Below are 20,615 nucleotides of genomic sequence, written 5' to 3' on the forward strand. Positions count from 1 at the left end.
TTCTCCAAGATTAAGCACTTGTATCTCTGTGGCAAACAACTGGATAACAGAGACTACACCTTTAGAGAGGGCTTCCCAGGTGGCGCAGTGGTAAAGAATCCATCTGCCGACGCAGGAGATGCAAGAGACACGGGTTTGATCCTGGGGTTGGGAAGATCCCCTGGAGGAGGAAATGGCAACCCACTCCAGTATTCTTGCCTAGAGAATTCCACGGACAGAGGAGCCTGGCAGGCTAAAATCCATAGAGTCACAAAGAGTCGGACAAAACTGAGAGATTTAGCCCACACACCACACCTTTAGAGAAGTCCTGATACATGTTCAGGTCCACAGGAATACCACAAACTGATGTCCAAATGGGATCTCAGCCGAAGGAGCTACATCTCCAAAGAGCTAACACTGGATCTTCTCTGAATAACCCAATACTTTGGTGTCACAGAAACAGAATCCACAGCATCCGACACTGTACTCCTTCTCAGGGAGACACCACACTCTCTAGCTTCTAACTCTGTAGCATGTTCTAGCAACAAATCAAGCTCTAACCACAATCTGGGAGCCATGGCTACTCCTGAATTCTCCATACTACTAGAAAGGAGCTGCAGAGAATGAAAGCAGTTCCTTTGATCATGCAGTTCTGTCCAGAGCCCTTCCTCTGGCTGCAATTAGAAAGTAACCAAAAGGGGGGAGTGGGAGTACAGCTAGCCTTGGGCAAAACCTCCTTGCCTTCATGTATAATGTAACAGAAATGAATTTGTCTCTGTATGTAAAAAAAAGGAAAATCCAACTTGCACTACTGTCTTCACAATATAGAGATGTCTCAGAAGATCTGTGTGAGCTGATGCCACGTGAGTTTTCAGGGTATGGAGAAGATCAACATCAGAAGCATCTCCCTATCATCACCTGAATGACAAGCCCCCTTGGGTCGTCACCTGGGCCCCTGGAGGAAGGAGGCTGTGCGTAGCAGGAGTCCCTGCATGCCACTCGCCTGCCGGTGAAGAAGCTCCAGCTTGCAGAGGCGTGCCCCTACCTCTCCTCGTCCCACTCCCTCATCTGCACCTTCTCCACTCTGCTTTTTTGTTTAGAACGAGCTCCAATACCATAAGCTGCCAAGTTACTTTTTCTCCATTTCAAAGCCACTGACACCCTCTCCCAAAAGTGTGCCAGACTTCAAGAGAAGGCAATCTCCTAAGGGTTTCATTCAATGTCTGCCATGGTCCATCTGTCATCTCCAAACAATGGCCAAGCATCCTTTGTTTCTGTAACTACGAGACCACCCTCCAGTTCCCAAAACACAGCCTTGACGTTTTCTTTGGAGAGTCCATCAGGGCTGTTCTAACTAGGACAGCCACATCATCTTGTACACACTGGCCAGGGGGACACAGGAAAAATGGGAGCTGAAATCCAGCCTCCACTCTATTTGCAAGCCGTGTGCCCTGCCCTGAGGCTGCTCGAAGCAAGGGACAGTCTTCTCTAACTTGCATAAGGGTACGATGTGGCCTCACAGATGTCCTGACATCTACACCTTCAGCACTTGACTGGACTGCCCTTGTAGTAAAGAAACTGCTGTATACGGTAAAGAACACTAGGGAAAACAAGACTCCAAAGGGACTCCTGCTTGCCTCGTCATTACACACACATAGTTACAGCCTGGCTGGGATCCGTGGGTGACGCCTATTCCTACACCTATACTATAAATCTAACATAAGCATTAGGTCTTCCACTCACTGTGAGAGTTCCAGGGGAAGTAGAAAGGCAAGAACTCTGACTCCTCTCGTGTAGAGGCTGCTAGAGCCAAAACCACAACCCTGCATTTCCCACTCCCTTCGCCTCCAGGCGAGCTTTACCAAAAACAAAACCAGAACCACTCGCTACAGATCAGCTTTCATCTAGCATGATTTTCCTTTATAGATGCAAAGTTACTTTCATGTTTTATAAATGCAAGCCACCAACACAAGCACACTCAAATCTGAAAGGTGTCATCCCTTAAAATTCTTCAAGGCAAAAGAAATCTAAAAACCATGGGATAGATGTTTTCAACCTGTGGCCCATGCCTAACTCCCAAACCCATTTCTTCCTACCCCACTTCCCCCACCCCCACCCCGGCATTAAGCATCCTCTATTCCAATCATACAAAACTGCCGGCAGTTCATCACACGGCCCGCAGTCCCTTTTCATGAGTACCTGGAAATGTTCACAGAACATGTGTGCCCTGCCCTGCCCGTACTGTGGACCACAGAGCATCATACCACACGTGCATCACCCACAGTGGCCACCCATTCCCCAGGACCAAACTCATCTGATTCTTGTCATTGCTGCTGTCTTGGTCAGAAATTGTCTTCTCTCCATTTTTTACCTAACTCCTAGTCAGCCTTCAGGCCTTAAGAAGCCTTCCCAGATTACGCACTCCTATAAACACTAACCTTTTCTTCCACAGCACATAACATAAACACACTTACGTGCGTACGTCCCCTATAGACTGTAAAGTTCCATGAGAGTAGTTTTAGGAGGGTTTATTCCCCATGGCATCCCCAGCACAACATCTGGTACAAAGTGGGAAAGGACTGATCAAAGACAATGAACCTATTCATCAGAATTCCTCAACCTGTGCCATCCACTCCAATAGACACTACACACCTGTGGCTCCTGAACCCTAGAAATACGCTAGGATAAACTGAGATCCAAGTATAAAATATACACCAGATTTCTAAGACACAGTAAAGATAAAAGTTAAATATCTCATGAATTTTTTATATTCATTAAATGTTGAAATGATACTGTTTTGGATATAGTAGGTCAAATAAGCTGCATTAAAATTAATGTTCTTTAAAACAAAGCTACTAGACAATTTTAAATAACACACAGCTCACATTTGTGGCTTGCATTATGCATCTATTAGACAGTGCTGGTCTAGGAGGCCCTTTCTCCCACCTGCTTACTTCTCATCCATGAGCGCTCAAGAGGCTAGTGAGCTGTTCCCAAGAAGACTTCCCCAGCACCCACCACAACAGGGCTCCGCACAGCACCTCCATCACTGTACTCAAAGAGGGTTATATTCATCTCTTATGTGACCCTCACTAAGATCTTCCAAAGGAATTTAATGAACCAGTAAGGGAACTCATTCCTCAATTCACTCAAAAGCCATATGTTGACTCTTAGAGCTGAGCCTCACTTAAAGCTTTCTTAAAATGGAGGAAGATCTCAGGAATGAACAAGAGTTTGAAATAAGCTGATAACCTACCTTGGTAAAGAGCAAGAAATTTTACAAACAGGACCCTGCCTAAACTAGGAAATATATTCCAACAATTTTCCGTTGTCCACTCGGCTAAGGGAAATCCACCCATTACCCCTTGAGAAGTTACAAAGGATTCTACAAAAACATAAACTTCTCAGTGGTAGTTTATCACCATCAACCTGCTGTAACACCCCCACATCCCTAAAAACTGCTTAAAATTCAGCTCCTGAATCTACTTTAACATAATGCTTTGGCTGATGATGCAGGCACAAAAATTAACGTTTAAGAATTCCAAAGTTGTGGTTGCTGTGGGAACCTTAATTCCAACTGCATGGCACAGATGCAGAAGTGTGGACTACTCCCAACACTGATAAAATTGGAGATGTATATTTACTCTGTGCAATGAGGCAGAGCTACAGTTACTGAGAGAACCTTATTTTGGCATTTCTAAGCTTTCGTGCATTTAAATTCTCAAGCTTACCACAATACTGTTTGCTGCATTAAAATGCCTCTTCTATGGGGGGAAAAAAGGCTGGGAGGGTGGGGGGGTGGAGATGAACTGATTGGCCAGACATTCAAAGAAGCCATCCTGTATGGATTTCTTATGCATGATTTGATTCAAAAGACAATCACAATATTTTTATTTTACTCTTATGGGCTGCCTATAAACTCTCACACAAATGAAAACGGGGCCTGAATTTCAACTCGTGAATGCATTGAGACACGGTACGTGCAAAACATCAGAAAAGCAAATTTCACATCTCTAAAACTACAAAAGGATACATTAAAAAACCACATGGTACTAAGTTCAACCACACTGTTTAATTTGCCTGTGGCACTGGCTCTCACTGAGGACCCAGTTCTATAACCGATCCACACAGTTACACACTTTAGCTATCAGGAGGCAAAAACAGGTGCTGGAAAAGATGTCTACAAAACTAAGACAGCCTAACAAACAAAAAAGTTCAACCACAATCCCTTTCCTCAGGCTCTCGTAAGTTGTAACAACAGAAAGACAATGACCACAAAATTTAAAACAAAACTGCCTACAGTTTTCATCCTAAGCATAATTTCTCAAATTGACATACCAAAATCGTACACATTGGCTAGCCAAGCACCCCTGCTGCCCGAAGACCCAGCAAATAGAACAAAACAGTGCAACTAACAATTCTAGTCGCCACTTGGAAAAGATGAGTAATTGACCCCACCCAATATATATATAAATATATATATATATATATATATATATATATATATATATATATACACACACACACCAAGATTTATTTCTTCCTAGAGCAAAAACACAGAGCAAATCAAAATGACCAGCAGAACAGGCCTTGCTATCATGCGCGTGAGACACAGACCCTTCCTCTCCTTAACTTCAGAGAATAAGATCTCGTTAACAAGACTCACTCACCACCTAACATACACCAACCCAACTCCTCTCAAGCCCCTTAGGGAGGAATGCCAGTGGGGCCCATCAAAAATGAAGGAGAGCAGTGAGTGTGGTTCAAGAGAAACAGACTTGCCCAGTGGCAGCTAGGCTGCAAATACTAGGAAATAATACTTCGGCGATTTACACTATTGGTCTGTTAGTGTTCTCCTACACACGAACCATATCTAACTGATCGTCCAGCTCCTCCCTCTTGGTTTCAGAAAAGAGGTGCTGCTGCTTCTCTCGTCTCACCTGTGTATTCTCCCCCTCCAGTCTTGGCGGTCTGATGCTGGACAGGTGGATGGTCTTGTAGTCCCCAGAGTTCAGCTTCACAACGATGGCGTCAGCATTGAGCACCTGCATCACCTGTGGGCGGCAAGAAGGCGAAAATGCTGAAATGTGCCGCAAAGGCCCAATCCCGCAGCACATGTGCTAAGGAGCAAGGCACACCGTCACAGGAAGAAGGCTGACACCAACAGCCACTGGGACAGATCCAACATCATTCTTTACGGTACAACAACGTTGAAGGAAACTATCCCATTATTAGCAGACCTGAGAGATATGATGATTTCTCAGCAAGGCAGGATCTGTATCACTCAGAGATGGCCAAGCTTTTTCATCTTTTGCCCTGACCAAGATTTGTGGGAAACTACAAAGCTTAAGAACTAGAAATCTAGTCTCTACGTACTACTGAGGATTTTCCTTGAAACAGGTTCTAAGTTAAAATCAAAATGCCTATCACAACATGATTCTAGGAAAAGAGGCAAGGGCTGGATTAGGAGGTACCAGCACTAGATGAGAAAAAACCAAAATAGGACGCCCCAACACAGAGCAGAAAAATCAAAGGCAAGTGAAGGGCAAAAAGTATTGTCATCTCAGCATGTGAAAGGAGATGCTCCGTTGTTGATCTCACCGGCAGAAACGTTAGATTGCTAAGATATGACTTCAACTACTCTGGAAGCCACCTTTTCAGAGCACTACTACGGGCATCTCTATTTTGGACCCCAAAACAGCAACACTGGACCCCACTCAGCTAGTAACTAACTCCCAAGCTTTCAAGGATATCTATTCAACAGCAAAAGCACAAATATTCCTCTGTGGAGGTTATCAGAACACTCCACCAATGTGCACAGAATAAAATTTCCTCAAAACCACACTCAGACTACATCAGGATTATAACCAGACCTCATAATTCAGCCAGCAGTCTACAATTCACCCAGCTATATTCAGAACTTTTTGTTACAAGGCCATTTTGGGTTTTTTGTAAGTAACACTTTACTACAAGGAAGCTATTGACTACAAAACACAGCCACCATCCACTTCATCTGATGAATCAAAACCCACTCTCCCCACCTTCAATCAGACCCCATCAGGAGCAAACCAGCAGCTGAACAAACTACAGGGTCAGCTGCCACCCTGAGGGAAGACTTGCAAAAGTCCCCTCGTCTTTTATATGTGAAACAAAAGGAGCTAGAGTCTCCTTCGCTATGGTGGGTATCACACTGCTAAGTATCCTGAAACAGTAAAAGAGCCTTCACTAACTATTCCCTGGAAGGCTCACAACCTTTTACAACAGAATATACCCATTTACATGCAGATTCCTGAAAATGGCTAGCCACTATCTTTTCCTGAGAATCAGCCAATCACACAGAAAAAAAAAAAAGGAGTGATTTAAGGGACAATCTAAAGAAGGAGCAAAAAAGCAAAAACCAAGTGAGAAATTATACATGACAGGAAATAGCAGGAGGAAAGCGCCATCAAACAGAATGAATGAAAAGAGAAAGATGACAGTTGGAACCAAGCTGTATATCCAAGGAGGGCTGACTACCGCTGGTGTATGGGAAGATAACCTGGGGTTTTCACACCATTAGTAATGGAAGCAGTATAGAGAAAAACAGACTAGGGACCCCAAGAGTAGTAAAGGGTCTGAGAAAGAGCTCTATAGATCAGGAGAGGGGTAATTATCTTCAAGTTTCAACTAGGTGTAAGATTAACTTGTAAAACCTGAATGCAGCAAAAACCAGGCTCAGATAACTACAGCCATTCTGCTATAACCTTTTTCTTAGAGCTGAGGATCACACAAAGGCTGCTGCTGCTGCTGCTAAGTCGCTTCAGTCGTGTTCGACTCTGTGCGACCGCATAGACAGCAGCCCACCAGGCTCCCCCATCCCTGGGATTCTCCAGGCAAGAACACTGGAGTGGGTTGCCATTTCCTTCTCCAGTGCATGAAAGTGAAAAGTCAAAGTGAAGTCGCTCAGTCGTGTCCGACTCTTAGCAACCCCATGGACTGCAGCCTACCAGGCTCCTCTGTCCATGGGATTTTCCAGGCAGGAGTACTGGAGTGGGATGCCATTGCCTTCTTTGCACACAAAGGCTAACTAACACTAAAGCCCAGAGAGCCAGAGGCTCAAAACTCACCTGGCCAGAAAACCTTAGTGAAGCCCAAGGGTAATCAAAAACATGATGTGTGGTCACATGAGGACCAAGCCAAGGTCAGGAATGATTACGTAGAAAGGGTGGTTTTGGAATCTTCCAAAACAAAGACCCCCTTACACCAGCCCAGTCATTTTAAGTGCAGAACTAAAAACAGCCAAGAAGATATAACCAAGAATATGGATTCAGTAACTGAAACAAAAAGAGTATATCTGCTACCATTACCATCTAGACACATTAACGCCAAAGTAAAAATGCCCGCCGTAATAGAATCTCCCTCACTCCCTAAAGACAGCAGCAGGGGCTTGGCCAACTGACCACAAGAGAAAGACCTCAGCTAATGATTTCCAAATCCTTCGAAATCCCACAGGTGTATGAAATGGATTAAAGCAGAGGTCCCCAACTTTTTCAGCACTAAAGATCAGTTTCATGGAAAACAATTTTTCCACAGACCAAGAGTCGGGGGTGGTTTCAGAATGATTCAAGCACATTACATTTATCGCACACTTTATTTCCAATATAATGTCATCGCTCATCAGACAGAAGGTACCGGTCCATGGCACAGAGGTCAGGGACCCCTAGATTATAAGCACAGGGAGGTGGGGGAGGGGACCACAAGGTATCCATAGCTATACTGCTATTCTACCTTCAAACCAAAAGTTCCATAAGGCCATACCAAGCACAACAGCTAGTACAGCAAAGCAATACTGCTCCTCCCTCCAGAGGAGGTACAGAACCACTGCCCAACAGATTCGGTAACTGTCAGGCATCTCAACTGCATACACATCGCGGGATTTCCAAAATCTCAATGATGGATCAAGCTGCACCTTCCTCTCCCCGCAAAACCAACTCCTATTAAAGTGTCCATTGCCAAAAACATAGGAAAGCTTTGTATGATTAAGACATGAGAAACATCTAGACATTCTCTACACCCTAGTCATGCTCATAGAGAAATAAAACCAGGGAAAGCATCATAGCGCTCACACCTTCACCCTCTGATTACAGAATGTGAGGCTCGAAGCATACCCCGGTGACAAGTTCCTGGTATTTGTCACCCCTTATAACGTGTTAACAGCCGCAGCAGCAGCAAGCGGCTTTTCGGAGCTGTAAATTTCAGGCCTCAGCAGCAGACTCTCTCTGCTCGGCATCTCCCTGATTAGCAACCTCCTCTTCAGGAACTGTGTGCTCTGACGCTGCCAGCTAAACGAGGCCTGCCTTCCTGGAAAAGTGGGGTGAGGGCGCCTGTCTGTGCGTGTGTGCATGTAAGTGGGGTTTATGGGGTAAACTGTGCCATTACTGTCCGGAGAACAAGCAGCTCCTGGGCAGAGACATGGAAAAAGCAATCAAACAGTAGTTGCAGTCACACAGTGCAATAAGTAAAATGCAGAGTGGATTACCATCCAAAGCCTGCTTGTCAGCACCGTCACAGACCACATTTATAATGGTGATGTTTCTGATGGTGCTTTCCATCAGGGCAATTTGAAGTATGCCCACATCACCGTTCACCTCCTCATACTACTGACCTCAAGTCAATACACACATACCCCTACTGACCACATGCTCCAAGAGCAGAATCTACACAGAATAAAAGGTCACTGGCTGGACTCGAGATGCAAGCCCTAGACCCAATCCCCTCTGCATTTCTTACAGCCCAACTGTAAAAGGAAAAATGAGAGGCTTACTGATGACACAGCGCAGGCTAAGGTCTGCCACAGGTCAGGAGAATGGCAGAGCACTGTCAGAGGCAGGGGACATCCGTCCGTCACCCTGGCCTCCTGCCAGATTCCCCCCATCTGCGGCGCCCATCTAAAGCGCTGTGCGCTGAATGCATAGGGCTGCTGCTGCTGAGCTCCTCAAAACCCTGCGGCATCTATGAAACATATAGAAAGACCCTCAGCACAGTCCCAGACACAAACACCGGTCCTCCCAAAGCTGCCAAAGTTATTAGTACCAGACAGAAAGAAAAGCAACAGCAGCTCAAACAGGGCTCCTACAGGCACCACCTGTGAGCGCCCTTGATGGGGCCATTGGAAAGGGGACACCAAACACCCTTCTCACTCTCCTAACTCAGGACATTGGCTGCTTCTCCTGCTCCCAGCTTTCATCTGCCAGGTCTGTTCTCCCCAAGCTAAACCTGGAAGCATTAGTGAAGCAACACTGCACTGGGGGACATCAGGAGCACCGCAGCCTATCTCAGCGATGACCATGGCTCACCGCAGAGCCCCCAGAAAACCCCAGCTACCACCCTGCATCCTTACATGATACGAAGCACAACCTGCTGAGGCCAATACCCTTAGGCACCTAAGCGCAAGCCAACAAACTGGACGCTCTAATAGGTACTTAAAAGGAAGCCAGGCATCAGACAAATTCCCATAGAGGAGCAGTCTACAAAATACCCGACCTGCACTCCTCTAACTGTCAAGGTCATCAAAAGCAAAGAAAATCTGAGAAACCACCAAATCCAAGAGGAGCCTAACAAGATCTGACAACTAAATTTAGCGTGCTATTGAGGATGAGATTCTGGAACAGAAAATGGACATCAGAGGAAAGCTAAGAAAATCTGACTCAAGTACAGACTTCAGTTGATAATATATCAATACTGGTAACTACTTATAATCAATGTGCCATGATCTTGTCAGATAATAACAGGGGAAACTGAGGGGTGGGTGGGGGGCACTCATGTAGGAGCTCTGTCACTCAGTCAGTTCAGTCGCTCAGTCGGGTCCAACTCTTTGCAACCCCATGAATCACAGCACACCAGGCCTCCCTGTGGTATCTGCCAATTTTTCTGTAAATCTAAAACTCTTCTAAAAAAGTTTCCATTTTAAACGTAGGTAAATGTTTACAAATCTTTTCTAAATTAACCATTTTCTTATCAGCAAATTAGTTTGCTAATTTAAGCCACAAACCAAGTCTTGACCCCTTTTTGGTTTAAGAGGGGCCACCTTCCTAACCAGAAAGAACATCCCCAGAACTTCTTTTTCATCTGAAAGCCATGAAACCAAAGATCAAGGGAGTAGCTAGTCATTTTTGTTCTCTCCATATTACCAAACAAGAATACCAAAGTCTACACAAAAATACTAAGTATCTTCGCTTAAAAACCATCTGCGTGCTCACGCTCAGTTGCTCAGTCGTGTCTGACTCTGCAACCCCATGAACTGTAGCCCACCAGGCTCCTCTGTCCATGGGATTCTCCAGGCAAGAATACTGGAGTGGGTTGCCATTTCCTCCTCCAGGGGATCTTCCAAACCCAGGGATCAAACCCATGTCTCCTGCATCTCCTGCTTTAATAGGCAGATTCTTTACCACTGAGCCACCATCTATGAAGACATGATAATGAATTCCATATAAAGCCATGACATTTTTGCACAGCAAAAAATCAGCAGGGCCAAACCAAACAGGTACCAGTGCCCCACCCATGGACAGCTTACAACCTGACCTCCAAAACTGGACACGGTCAACAGTATCACACAGCTAACTAAGGGTTCTCCCAGACGAAGCTGCAGAGGGTAAGCTCCTTGAGACAGAAACCGCTTCTCATTCTTTTGCATCTTCTCAAAGCACCTAGTTCAGGGCTCTGCTGGTTAAGCAATCAGCTGGTACAGAGAACCAAGCTGGCTGCCTCTATCTAACCAGGCTGAGCAGGGAGAAGACTCAGCCCCTTCGCCCCACCCCCAAGTGTTATTCAGGTCTGTGAAATCTGCAAGGCCCAAGCATCCAGCAGCAGGGACAGGGAAGCCAAGCCACGTGCTCAAGGGACCATATGGCTACAAACAGCACAGATCAGCTAAAACGCCACGGGGAAGGCAAGCAGGAAACTGGCAAGCCACGACAGGCACAAAAGTCTCAAGCAGGCTCAGCTAATCGCTGTGAAGTGAACATGTCTCTCTGCTAACCTGGAGAGACAAGGAGAACGTCCCCTAGCCCTGCCTTCCTTAAGAGGAGGAGAACGGAAACCAGTCTTGCAGTTCCCCATGTACCCAGAGAACACTTGGCTGAGTTTCAAGTTTCTCAGGAGTGGGACTCTTGGCCCACACTCCCATCTCCAGCTTTGCATCAGTTCCAGAAGTCACCTACAGGGTCCCAGGGGCACAAACTTAGAGTTCATAGGTCACCTTTAGGAGGCTCTTTAGCTATTTAGCTGTTCTCTGTAAAATTATGAACCCAGGTCTCCTGCATTGTAAGCAGATTCTTTACCATCTGAGTCACCAGAGAAGCCCAAGAATACTGGAGTCGGTAGCCTGTCCCTTCTCCAAGGGATCTTCTTGAACCAGGAATCAACAAGGGTCACTTGCATTGCTGGCAGATTCTACCAGCTGAGCTACTAGGGAATAAATTAATACCTAGGAGACAGTGGCGGAGAAGGCAATGGCATCCCACTCCAGTACTCTTGCCTGGAAAATCCCATGGATGGAGGAGCCGGGAAGGCTGCAGTCCATGGGGTCACTAAGAGTCGGACATGACTGAGCGACTTCACTTTCACTTTTCACTTTCATGCACTGGAGAAGGAAATGGCAACCCACTCCAGTGTTCTTGCCTGGAGAATCCCAGGATGGGGGAGCACAGAGTCGGACACGACTGAAGCGACTTAGCAGCAGCAGCAGCAGCAGCAGCAGCTGGAGACAGTGGTCCTCTCTTCAGTAGGCACTCTATTTGTTCAGGCCTTATGGTCACAGCAGCCTCAGAGCAGAATCCTTCAGCAAAAATTTGCAGGACTGCCAGACTATGTTCAGGAAAGCCCAAGGCACCTTAGGACCTTTTTAGGTTTCCTTGCCAGAGTAGTTTTGTCATTAACAAATATTTAAAATTAGGCAAAATGACTACAAAACTGCCGCTGGGTTCTAGCTTGGGAAAAGAAATCATCTTCCCTTTTACATTTAATGCTGACATCTTGTGTTCTACAATAAGGTTTGGCAAACGATAGCCAAGGGCCCATCACTTACTCTTATAAATAAAGCTTTATTGGAACACAGCCATGCCAATTCATTATGCATTACCAATAGCTGTTTTCTTGCTATAGTGGCAGATTTGTAGAGTTGCAAAGAGACTATATGGCCCAGAAAGACTAAAATATCTACTATTATGGTCCTTTAAGAAAACGGCGGTCAAGCTCTGCTCTAACAACATATCTGAAACTGAACACACACGCGGGACACACACTGGTCACCGACGCCTGGGGAGCTGCTGGCGAATGCGCTCCAGATACTCCTAAGGGAATAACTGCCACTCGAGTAGAGATTTATTCCATTTTCTAAATAATGGAAAAGTGATAAATGACATGAATAATGACCTACTGGGGACTAGTTAAATAAATTACGATGCAGCCTTACAATGGAACACAAGGAACAATAAAGGAAGTTCATGTATTTACTTTGTTACCCTCCCTAAATACTTCTACACAAAAATAAAGGGTTTGGGGGTCTGTTTTTCATTTTGTTTTGTCTTGTTGTTTGCCAAAGCCCGAAAGGACAAAGATAATGAGAGAGAAGAATATAGCAACAAAACTTGGAAGCTGGAAAGCAGAGGAATGAGTGGTAACTGACTCTACAGACTCATGAAAGCTAAATCTGAGCTAGTGGTGAGAAAAGAAATCTCTCTGATTTATACTGCAGACTTCCCCTACTCACCAAGAGTGAGAAACTATCAAATCAGGGATCTCAAGGGGGAATGAAAATAAGGTCCAAAACTAGGACTGGTTTAAAATCTATGTAAGAAGCACCTGGATTTCAAGATGGATACCCTAAATCCCATCCTGCTCCTAAACCAGTGTTGAATACCTCCTTCTTTGAGAGACCACCAAAGGTTACCAGATATCTAAAGTAAGTCTCTAATATGGAAAATAAGAGATCAAAATAACCAAAGAGAATTAAAAACAACTTAAGAGAACACAGACTATACAGGGAGAGAAAAATCTTTAACAAATTATTGTTAATTCCTTAAATCCTAAGAGATGATATTCATCTCTGAAATAAGTATTACATGTTATTTTTTAAAAGTAATAAGACAAACATTCAAAGAACAAAGAAGCTTTTAGAAATTAAGATACAGCATGATAAAATATCTCATAGAAGAGATGAGAGACAAACATGAAGATATCTAGAAGGAAAAGACAAAAAAATGGAAAATAGTAAGAAAAAATTAGGACTAGTCCATGAAGTTAAACATCCAAACAAAAATTCTAGAAAAATAGCAGAGAAACTAGATGGAAACCAACAACAAAAGAGTTAAAATTTAATTTTTCATATGGTTTAATTTTTAAACCACAACATGATCACACATGGATAAGCAAAGCATATCATTCTGAAATTTCAGAATAAAGAAGAATTTGCTAAGAGCTTACAGAAATAAAAAACAGCACTGGCATGGGAGATCAGAATGGTTTCAGGCCACCAAAGATATAAAGAAAGAAAACAAACAAACAAAAACTCCTAACAAATAAAAGTGGAGCAATGTTTTCATAATTCTAAAGAAAATAGCTTCTAACAAAATTCTGCTGCTGCTGCTGCTAAGTCACTTCAGTCGTGTCTGACTCCGTGTGACCCCATAGACGGCAGCCCACCAGGCTCCCCCGTCCTGGGATTCTCCAGGCAAGAATACTGGAGTGGGTTGCCATTTCCTTCTCCAATGCAGGAAAGTGAAAGTGAAGTCGCTCAGTCATGTCCGACTCTTCAAGACCCCATGGACTGCAGCCTACCAGGCTCCTCCATCCATGGGATTTTCCAGGCAAAAGTACTGGAGTGGGGTGCCACTGCCTTCTCCAAACAAAATTTTGCACCTATCTAAACTATCAAATGTAATAACAGAGTAAACATAAACCGAACAAAATTTTGCACCTATCTAAACTATCAAATGTAATAACAGAGTAAACATAAAACAGTTTCAAAAATCTACCTCCTAAGCATTCTTTTCCCAAGAAGCTAATAGAATGTGTGTCACCAAAATAAAGTAGTAAATCATAATGAAGCCGTAAGATTCAGCAAACACAGCACCAATCCAGGAGTGAGGCAAAGAAAAACTCAAGATAATGGTAAAGAAATCCAAAGAAGACACCTTTATAAAAGGAAAAAAAAGAACTAAACTAAACTAGACTGTTATAGGTCACAAGGCTCCTGGAAAGTACTATTGAAAAAGATAAAAATAATGACCTGAATCATGTCTTGGGAAAAGATTTAAACAGATGACAGAATGCGGGGGCTGAATTAGTAAGTATACAAAAGATATATACATAAAATTTAAAAATTAACTCCAGGAAAAACAAAAAATCATGCAGGAAATGAAAAGCAGTCATAACATGCTATATATCTTGGAAGTGATTAGCATTTACAAAGTAAACACTGAATATTAACTGAGCCAGAATTATGATATAGTCCTATTAGAAGGCATGGAGAAAAGTACATGCACACCCACGTGTGAAAAAACTAAATCCTCATCTTCCATGGTGTGAAGGAAAAGGTTATGCCTGAAAAATTAAGAGCAAGCAATTGAACATTTTATTCAAGGACGTGAATTAGCCAAGAGTTGAAAATGGTTGCCTCAAGCAAGAGGGAAATAAAAGAGTACACTTCTCTTAAGAAGCCCATAGAGTTCTTTAAAAATGTCCATGCAAAACATTTACAGTTAAAATTTGTCAAATCCTTCACTAATCTAACCTGCTATGGTTGGTATTAGATAGATTCCTGTAACAAAGTGTGCCTGTAAGACTGTATGTAGCCTGTTAAATTAGTCAGTGTCTCATTTTGTCAAAAGTTAAGGAAATTTAGGTGTAATAAAGTCACTGACATGAGAACTTAAATAAATAAAATTTTAAAAAATAATAAAAATGTATACATGTTAAAAATAAAAACTTACCAACTTAAAAATTATATACAAAAGAATACAAGTCAGTACTACTCAAAAGTGACTGCCAGTCTGCAATGAGATAAGGCACTTGTACCAGAACATAAATCAACTACATCAGTGAGAACATTGCTGACATTTTTTCCATAGCAAGATCTTCTTGATGAAAGCAGCAAGGCCTTGATTTACATTCTGCCTCGAGCTCCTTATATCATATCAAACCATTCTGAGGACTGGTATAGGTCAAAGGTCAGCAGACTTTTTCTGTAAAGGGCCAGATAACAAATATTTTAGGCTTTGCAGGCCACATGGTCTCTGTCACTTCTCACCTCTGCCACCACACCACAAAAACAGCTCCAGACAATATGTAAATGAGGAGACGTGGCTATGTTCCAATTTACTCACGATACTGAAATCTGAATTTCATATAATTCCAACGTGCCACAAACCCTTCTTTCTACATAAAATCCATGCTTAGCTCACAGACCACACAAAAACAATGGTGGGCCATATTTGGCCCATGGGCCAGTCTGCCAACACTCACAATTGACAGTATGATCAACTTTTTCTTTCATAGTAATTTCATCTAGTATGTGTGTTTTTCCTTCTTTTTATGCTTTTTCCTGTTTTAAAAACAAAAATAATCCTGAAGGAGTTAAAAAAATTCAGTGAAAACCTTTTTCTCTCTACCCTCTGAACAGGCCTATATCTGAATGACCTAAATTTATGTTTAGGATACTACAGGATCCTTAATCAAATGGCTCTTATAGAGATAATCTCTATTCTGGCATTGTAAAAAATAAAACTTCATTGTAATAAAAAAAAAAAAGGCTCACTTTGTTTTAAAATAAAAAAGACAAAAATAGATTCTGAGATCCTGGATTTTTTCAAAACAGAAGGAATGTTCTATTTGTCCTAAAGCTTTCCTTTATCAAGTTATCAATAAAATCATACTCAGGATAAACTGCTGGCTCAATCATCTAATCCTTTAGATGAAGAATTTTCTTCAGCAATGCCTTATTTTCCCATGTAGCCAAGGTCCAAAACCCTTTCAATCTTCCAGGTTTCTCTACCAATTCAGTTTCAACTGAGGAGGGGCTCGTAGGGACAGTACAGTGTAACGAGACTCTCCCAAGGGTCATCTGTATCACTAGAGTTGTGATGATAGTGAAAAATGCAAGGCCTGCCTCCTTGGTGAGCGAATGGTCATGCTCTCCTTGTGTAGCTATGTCCTTCTATAGTCTTAGGACAGATTACAGGAAAACATAAACACAAGTTCCAATCGGCAGCGCAGCTATGTCCAAGTTCCCAAGCTGGTGTGGTCCTCACACAGAGAAGCAGCGGTCCATTCTGATCTGCATCAAGATGTGAAAGACACATATGGAGAACCCAAGCAGGGGCTCCTTCAACTAACGTCCACTGAAAGGCACAATTGCAGTTAACCTGACAGCTGGTGTAGAGACAGACCATCTACTAGGAGAGAAAAGGGGCCGCTTGAGCGCTCAGTGACCTACTGCTCTGGGCACCATAAAAGAGAAAGTGAAGAAATTCAGTCAATTCCTTGGAGACTTGTTAAAATTTTACCATTCTAAGAGAAAGCATTCCAAAATTTTTCAGGCTGACAGTGCCACCTAGTGGCTCTCCACCTTAAGCTCTCCGTTGGACAGTTAGGACAGTCCCTGGATAGTTAAATATCCAAGGATATTTTAAGTCCATTATGACAAAGCTTCCAGCATGTCTTGCCAAAAATAAAAATAAGTTAAAAACATTAGCAATTTTGGGAAAGCAAGGTCTACTATAGGTTCTACCGCTCAAGGTACCAAACCCTGCCATGAAGTTTTTTCAAAAAAAACAACACTTTTACAGCACTGCTGCAGGATCTAAACAATCTATTCAGCAGTTCAGTTCCTTCAGAGAAATCCATCGCAGCAAAGTGGGGAGCCCTCAGAAAAACACATCACAACAGAAAACATTCAAAACCACAAAAACACTCCACATTAGAAAAAAATCAAAACCACAAGACTCTCAAAACAGAAAGAAGAGAAATTTGAGGTCTTATACCCTTGGGCATAAGAAATCTAAGAGAGGGAGTCCCCTGGAGACCTAGTCGTTAGGACTCAGTGCTTTCACTGCCAGGGCCAGGGTTCAAGTCCTGGTGAGAACTAAGATCCTGCAAGCTGCGCAGCACAGACAAAAAAAAAAAGGCAAGCAAGAAAGAAAGCAAGCAATCTAAGAGAATGTTATTTGCTAAGCAGACAGACAGAATCTCTAGCATATGAGAGATTTCAAAGGGTCAAGGTGCACAATTTTAACCCATTAATTTCTAATGAAGTTATGCAAATCTACAGCAGAAATTTACGTTCTTACAGTTTCCAAGTTCCGTACAACAAACACACCCGTGCAGGCAATCACGCACACACACATGCACGCATCAGTGCTTTGCCTTGCCAGAGAAACGCTTCAGCCCTTGACTGATTATTCAGATCTCTGTATTATCACTAGCCTGACAGCGTGCACAGTGCAGCGCCAGATGCTGAGATGACTCACCTTGGCAACAAACTGTTTGTCCTTTTGGTCCAAATTAGCAGTGGGAGCCACGTAGTCTCTCCATATTCTCAGCCTGCGCTCCTTGGCAAACCTGGCAACAAAGCAAGGATTCAGATCACTCAGAGGGACTAAGGCAGCGACAGAATCCACCATCATCACAGGAGCAAAACCCTACCCTATCTCACAGACAAGGCACCAGGAGAAAAGGCTAATCAGACCAGCACAAAGTGTGACCGCCACAAGGCAAACTATACAGCACCTGCATATATGCCATACACCCACGGCTGACAGGCTGCGGTCTGGGCGCACCCTTTTTCAAGCCTGGAAAGTACAAGTCCACCTTGCTAATTAATTTGCTCTTTGGTGTATCAAGTACCTCTTTAAAAAAAAAAAATTTATTTTAATTGGAGGCTAATTACTTTACAATATTATACTGGTTTTGCCATACATAAACATGAATCCGCCATGGGTGTACACGTGCTCCCCATCCTGAACCCCCCTCCCACCTCCCTCCCCATGCCATCCCCCTGGGTCATCCCAGTGCACCAGCCCTGAGCATCCTGTATCATGCATTGAACCTGGACTGGCGATCCGTTTCACATATGATATTATACATGTTTCAATGCCATTCTCCCAAATCATCCCACCCTCGCCTTCTCCCACAGAGTTCAAAAGACTGTTCTATACACCTGTGTCTCTTTTGCTGTCTCGCATACAGGGTTATCGTTACCATCTTTCTAAATTCCATATATATGCGTTAGTATACTATATTGGTGTTTTTCTTTCTGGCTTACTTCACTCTGTATAATAGACTCTAGTTTTATCTACCTCATTAGAACTGATTCAAATGCATTATTTTAAATAGCTGTGTAATATTCCGTTGTGTATATGTACCACAGCTTTCTTATCCATTCGTCTGCTGATGGACATCTAGGTTGCTTCCATGTCCTGGTTATTATAAACAGTGCTGCGATGAACATTGGGGTACACGTGTCTCTTTCAATTCTGGTTTCCTCGGTGTGTATGCCCAGCAGTGGGATTGCTGGGTCATATGGCAGTTCTATTTCCAGTTTTTTAAGGAATCTCCACACTGTTCTCCATAGTGGCTGTACTAGTTTGCATTCCCACCAACAGTGTAAGAGGGTTCCCTTTTCTCCACACCCTCTCCAGCATTTATTGCTTGTAGACTTTTGGATTGCAGCCATTCTGACTGGCGTGAAACGGTACCTCTTGAGTGATTCCTAAATGCCGGGTGACAGACAAACTGCTCTCTTAAGTTGGAGGGAACAGCGCACACATCTAACAAAAGTATTTTTAAGAAGCATAAGCCTGCTCATTTCTATTTGCGTTATAAAAAAGGTCGTTGTTCACTCAGTTGAGTCTGACTCTTTGCAACCCCGTGGCCTGCAGCACACCAGGCTTCCCTGTCTTTCAGTATCTCCTGGAGTTTGTTCAACCTCTTATCCACTGAGTCGGTGATGCTACAAAGATTGAGTAGGATATAGTCATTGTGCTCTGAGTTCTCTGCTTGATTATGAAAGACAAACATTCTTCAAAAATAAAAGAGCACTGTGACCCCCGCAGTGGTCCAGTGGTTAAGACTCCACGCTGCCAGTACAGGGGGCATGGGTTCAATTCCTAGTCAGGAAACTAAGATCCCATATACCACACAGAGTGGCCAAAAGATTTAAAAAAATAATAATAAAGTGAATGCATAAGGAAATATTTAAATATATAAAAAGGTTATTAGCTACCCAAATCCCACATGGAAAACATGAACAAAATGGTCACTATAGTGCATCTAATGAGGAATAAGAATGGACAATAATCCAGCAGAATTTAAACAAAAGTTAAAAAATCAAGTTGGTAAACATTTGTTTTAGAGCACAAAGCCCAGAAAAGACTTTTTGAGTCAGAGTAAGAGAGGGACAGGGAATATGTGCAAAGATTTACATATATACATACACACACACACATATATTTTATATCAGTGAAAAACTGTCAAAGTATTTATTTAGAAATAAAAGGATGTAGGGCAAAGGAAGTATTAAACCGTTATTTCTGAAAACGGTATTACAGCTTTTCAAAGCAGTGCAAAAATGAGAAAAGACAAAAGCAGCATGTTGTAGGTGTAAAAACACGTGAAATACCTCAATAGAGATTTACCGACAATGCGAGCGAGTGCTAACACAGCATGCAAAACAGTAGGCAAGTAATCATATCACTGAAATATGATCTGCATTCCTTGGTCTAAATCTGCTTTTTAATGATGAGCCATCTTAAAAATCTCTGTAGATGTTATAAAACATGTAGAAGCCACCGTCACTGTAACTCACTTTCTTCAAAGAGAGGAGGGAGCTTAAAGAACGCAAAAAGAATCATCAACCAAAATAATAATTTAGAAAAACAGACCTACAGGATATTCTGAACAATGGCAACAACAACAAAAAAATGTAGCATCACAAAATAGTCAGAGATATTTGGAAAGCTGTGCTTGATACACATATTGTATCTTTTGAATTTAACTGCGGAACATAAAAAGACTAAACAATGTATACAATCACTGTTTTTTCCAAGTATCTACCTTTGTCAGGTATGCCATATTAAATGGCCCAAATTAAAATCTATTTTTATAAAAAGTTCCGAGTATTTCTGCTTACAAGTAGAGAAGGCTGTAAGAGACCTAAGAAAGGAGAAATTCAATTCATGTTCTTGCACACCTCTTCGTCATGTGCCTCAAAGGCAAAAACCTGTAAACTCTATGACTCTGAAATAAACCACACGGGCTTGAGTGGAATGTTACCAGTGATCCCGGCCTTCTACCTAAACGTATCCTGGGAGGCAGTGGGTGCGACTTTATGAACATCATCTCTATTCATCTATCTGTTTCATTTTTTTCCACCTGGAGACTCACGTTCACCTATACCTGGAAACACCTGAAATGGCCACTGATCTTTGGCATATCCATTATCATTTTTCTAGGAATCAGTTATTGCTCCATCTGCTTTAACTATGGGGCACCTAGCCAAAAACACAACACCTTACAGTTGTATTAGCATTTATAACTACAGCATACAGTTCGATAAATTAGGGCATCAGGCTTTGCAGCAACATTGATAGTCTTGTTTAGGG

The 20,615-nt window shown here is 42.8% G+C and overlaps 1 protein-coding gene across 1 annotated transcript in view; it reads right to left on the reverse strand.

Moving 5' to 3' along the window:
• Positions 1 to 20,615, reverse strand: part of SND1 (staphylococcal nuclease and tudor domain containing 1) — a 421,273-nt gene that overhangs the window by 352,626 nt on the left and 48,032 nt on the right. The window contains exons 9-10 of the mRNA XM_027539080.1: positions 17,484 to 17,574; positions 4,920 to 5,033 (exon numbers count right to left, since the gene is read on the reverse strand). Coding sequence (XP_027394881.1) covers positions 4,920 to 5,033; positions 17,484 to 17,574 — 205 coding nt within the window. The remainder of the gene's footprint in view (positions 1 to 4,919; positions 5,034 to 17,483; positions 17,575 to 20,615) is intronic.

The sequence above is a fragment of the Bos indicus x Bos taurus genome, chromosome 4, assembly GCF_003369695.1.
Source record: "Bos indicus x Bos taurus breed Angus x Brahman F1 hybrid chromosome 4, Bos_hybrid_MaternalHap_v2.0, whole genome shotgun sequence".
In the NCBI taxonomy this organism is placed as follows: domain Eukaryota; kingdom Metazoa; phylum Chordata; class Mammalia; order Artiodactyla; family Bovidae; genus Bos; species Bos indicus x Bos taurus.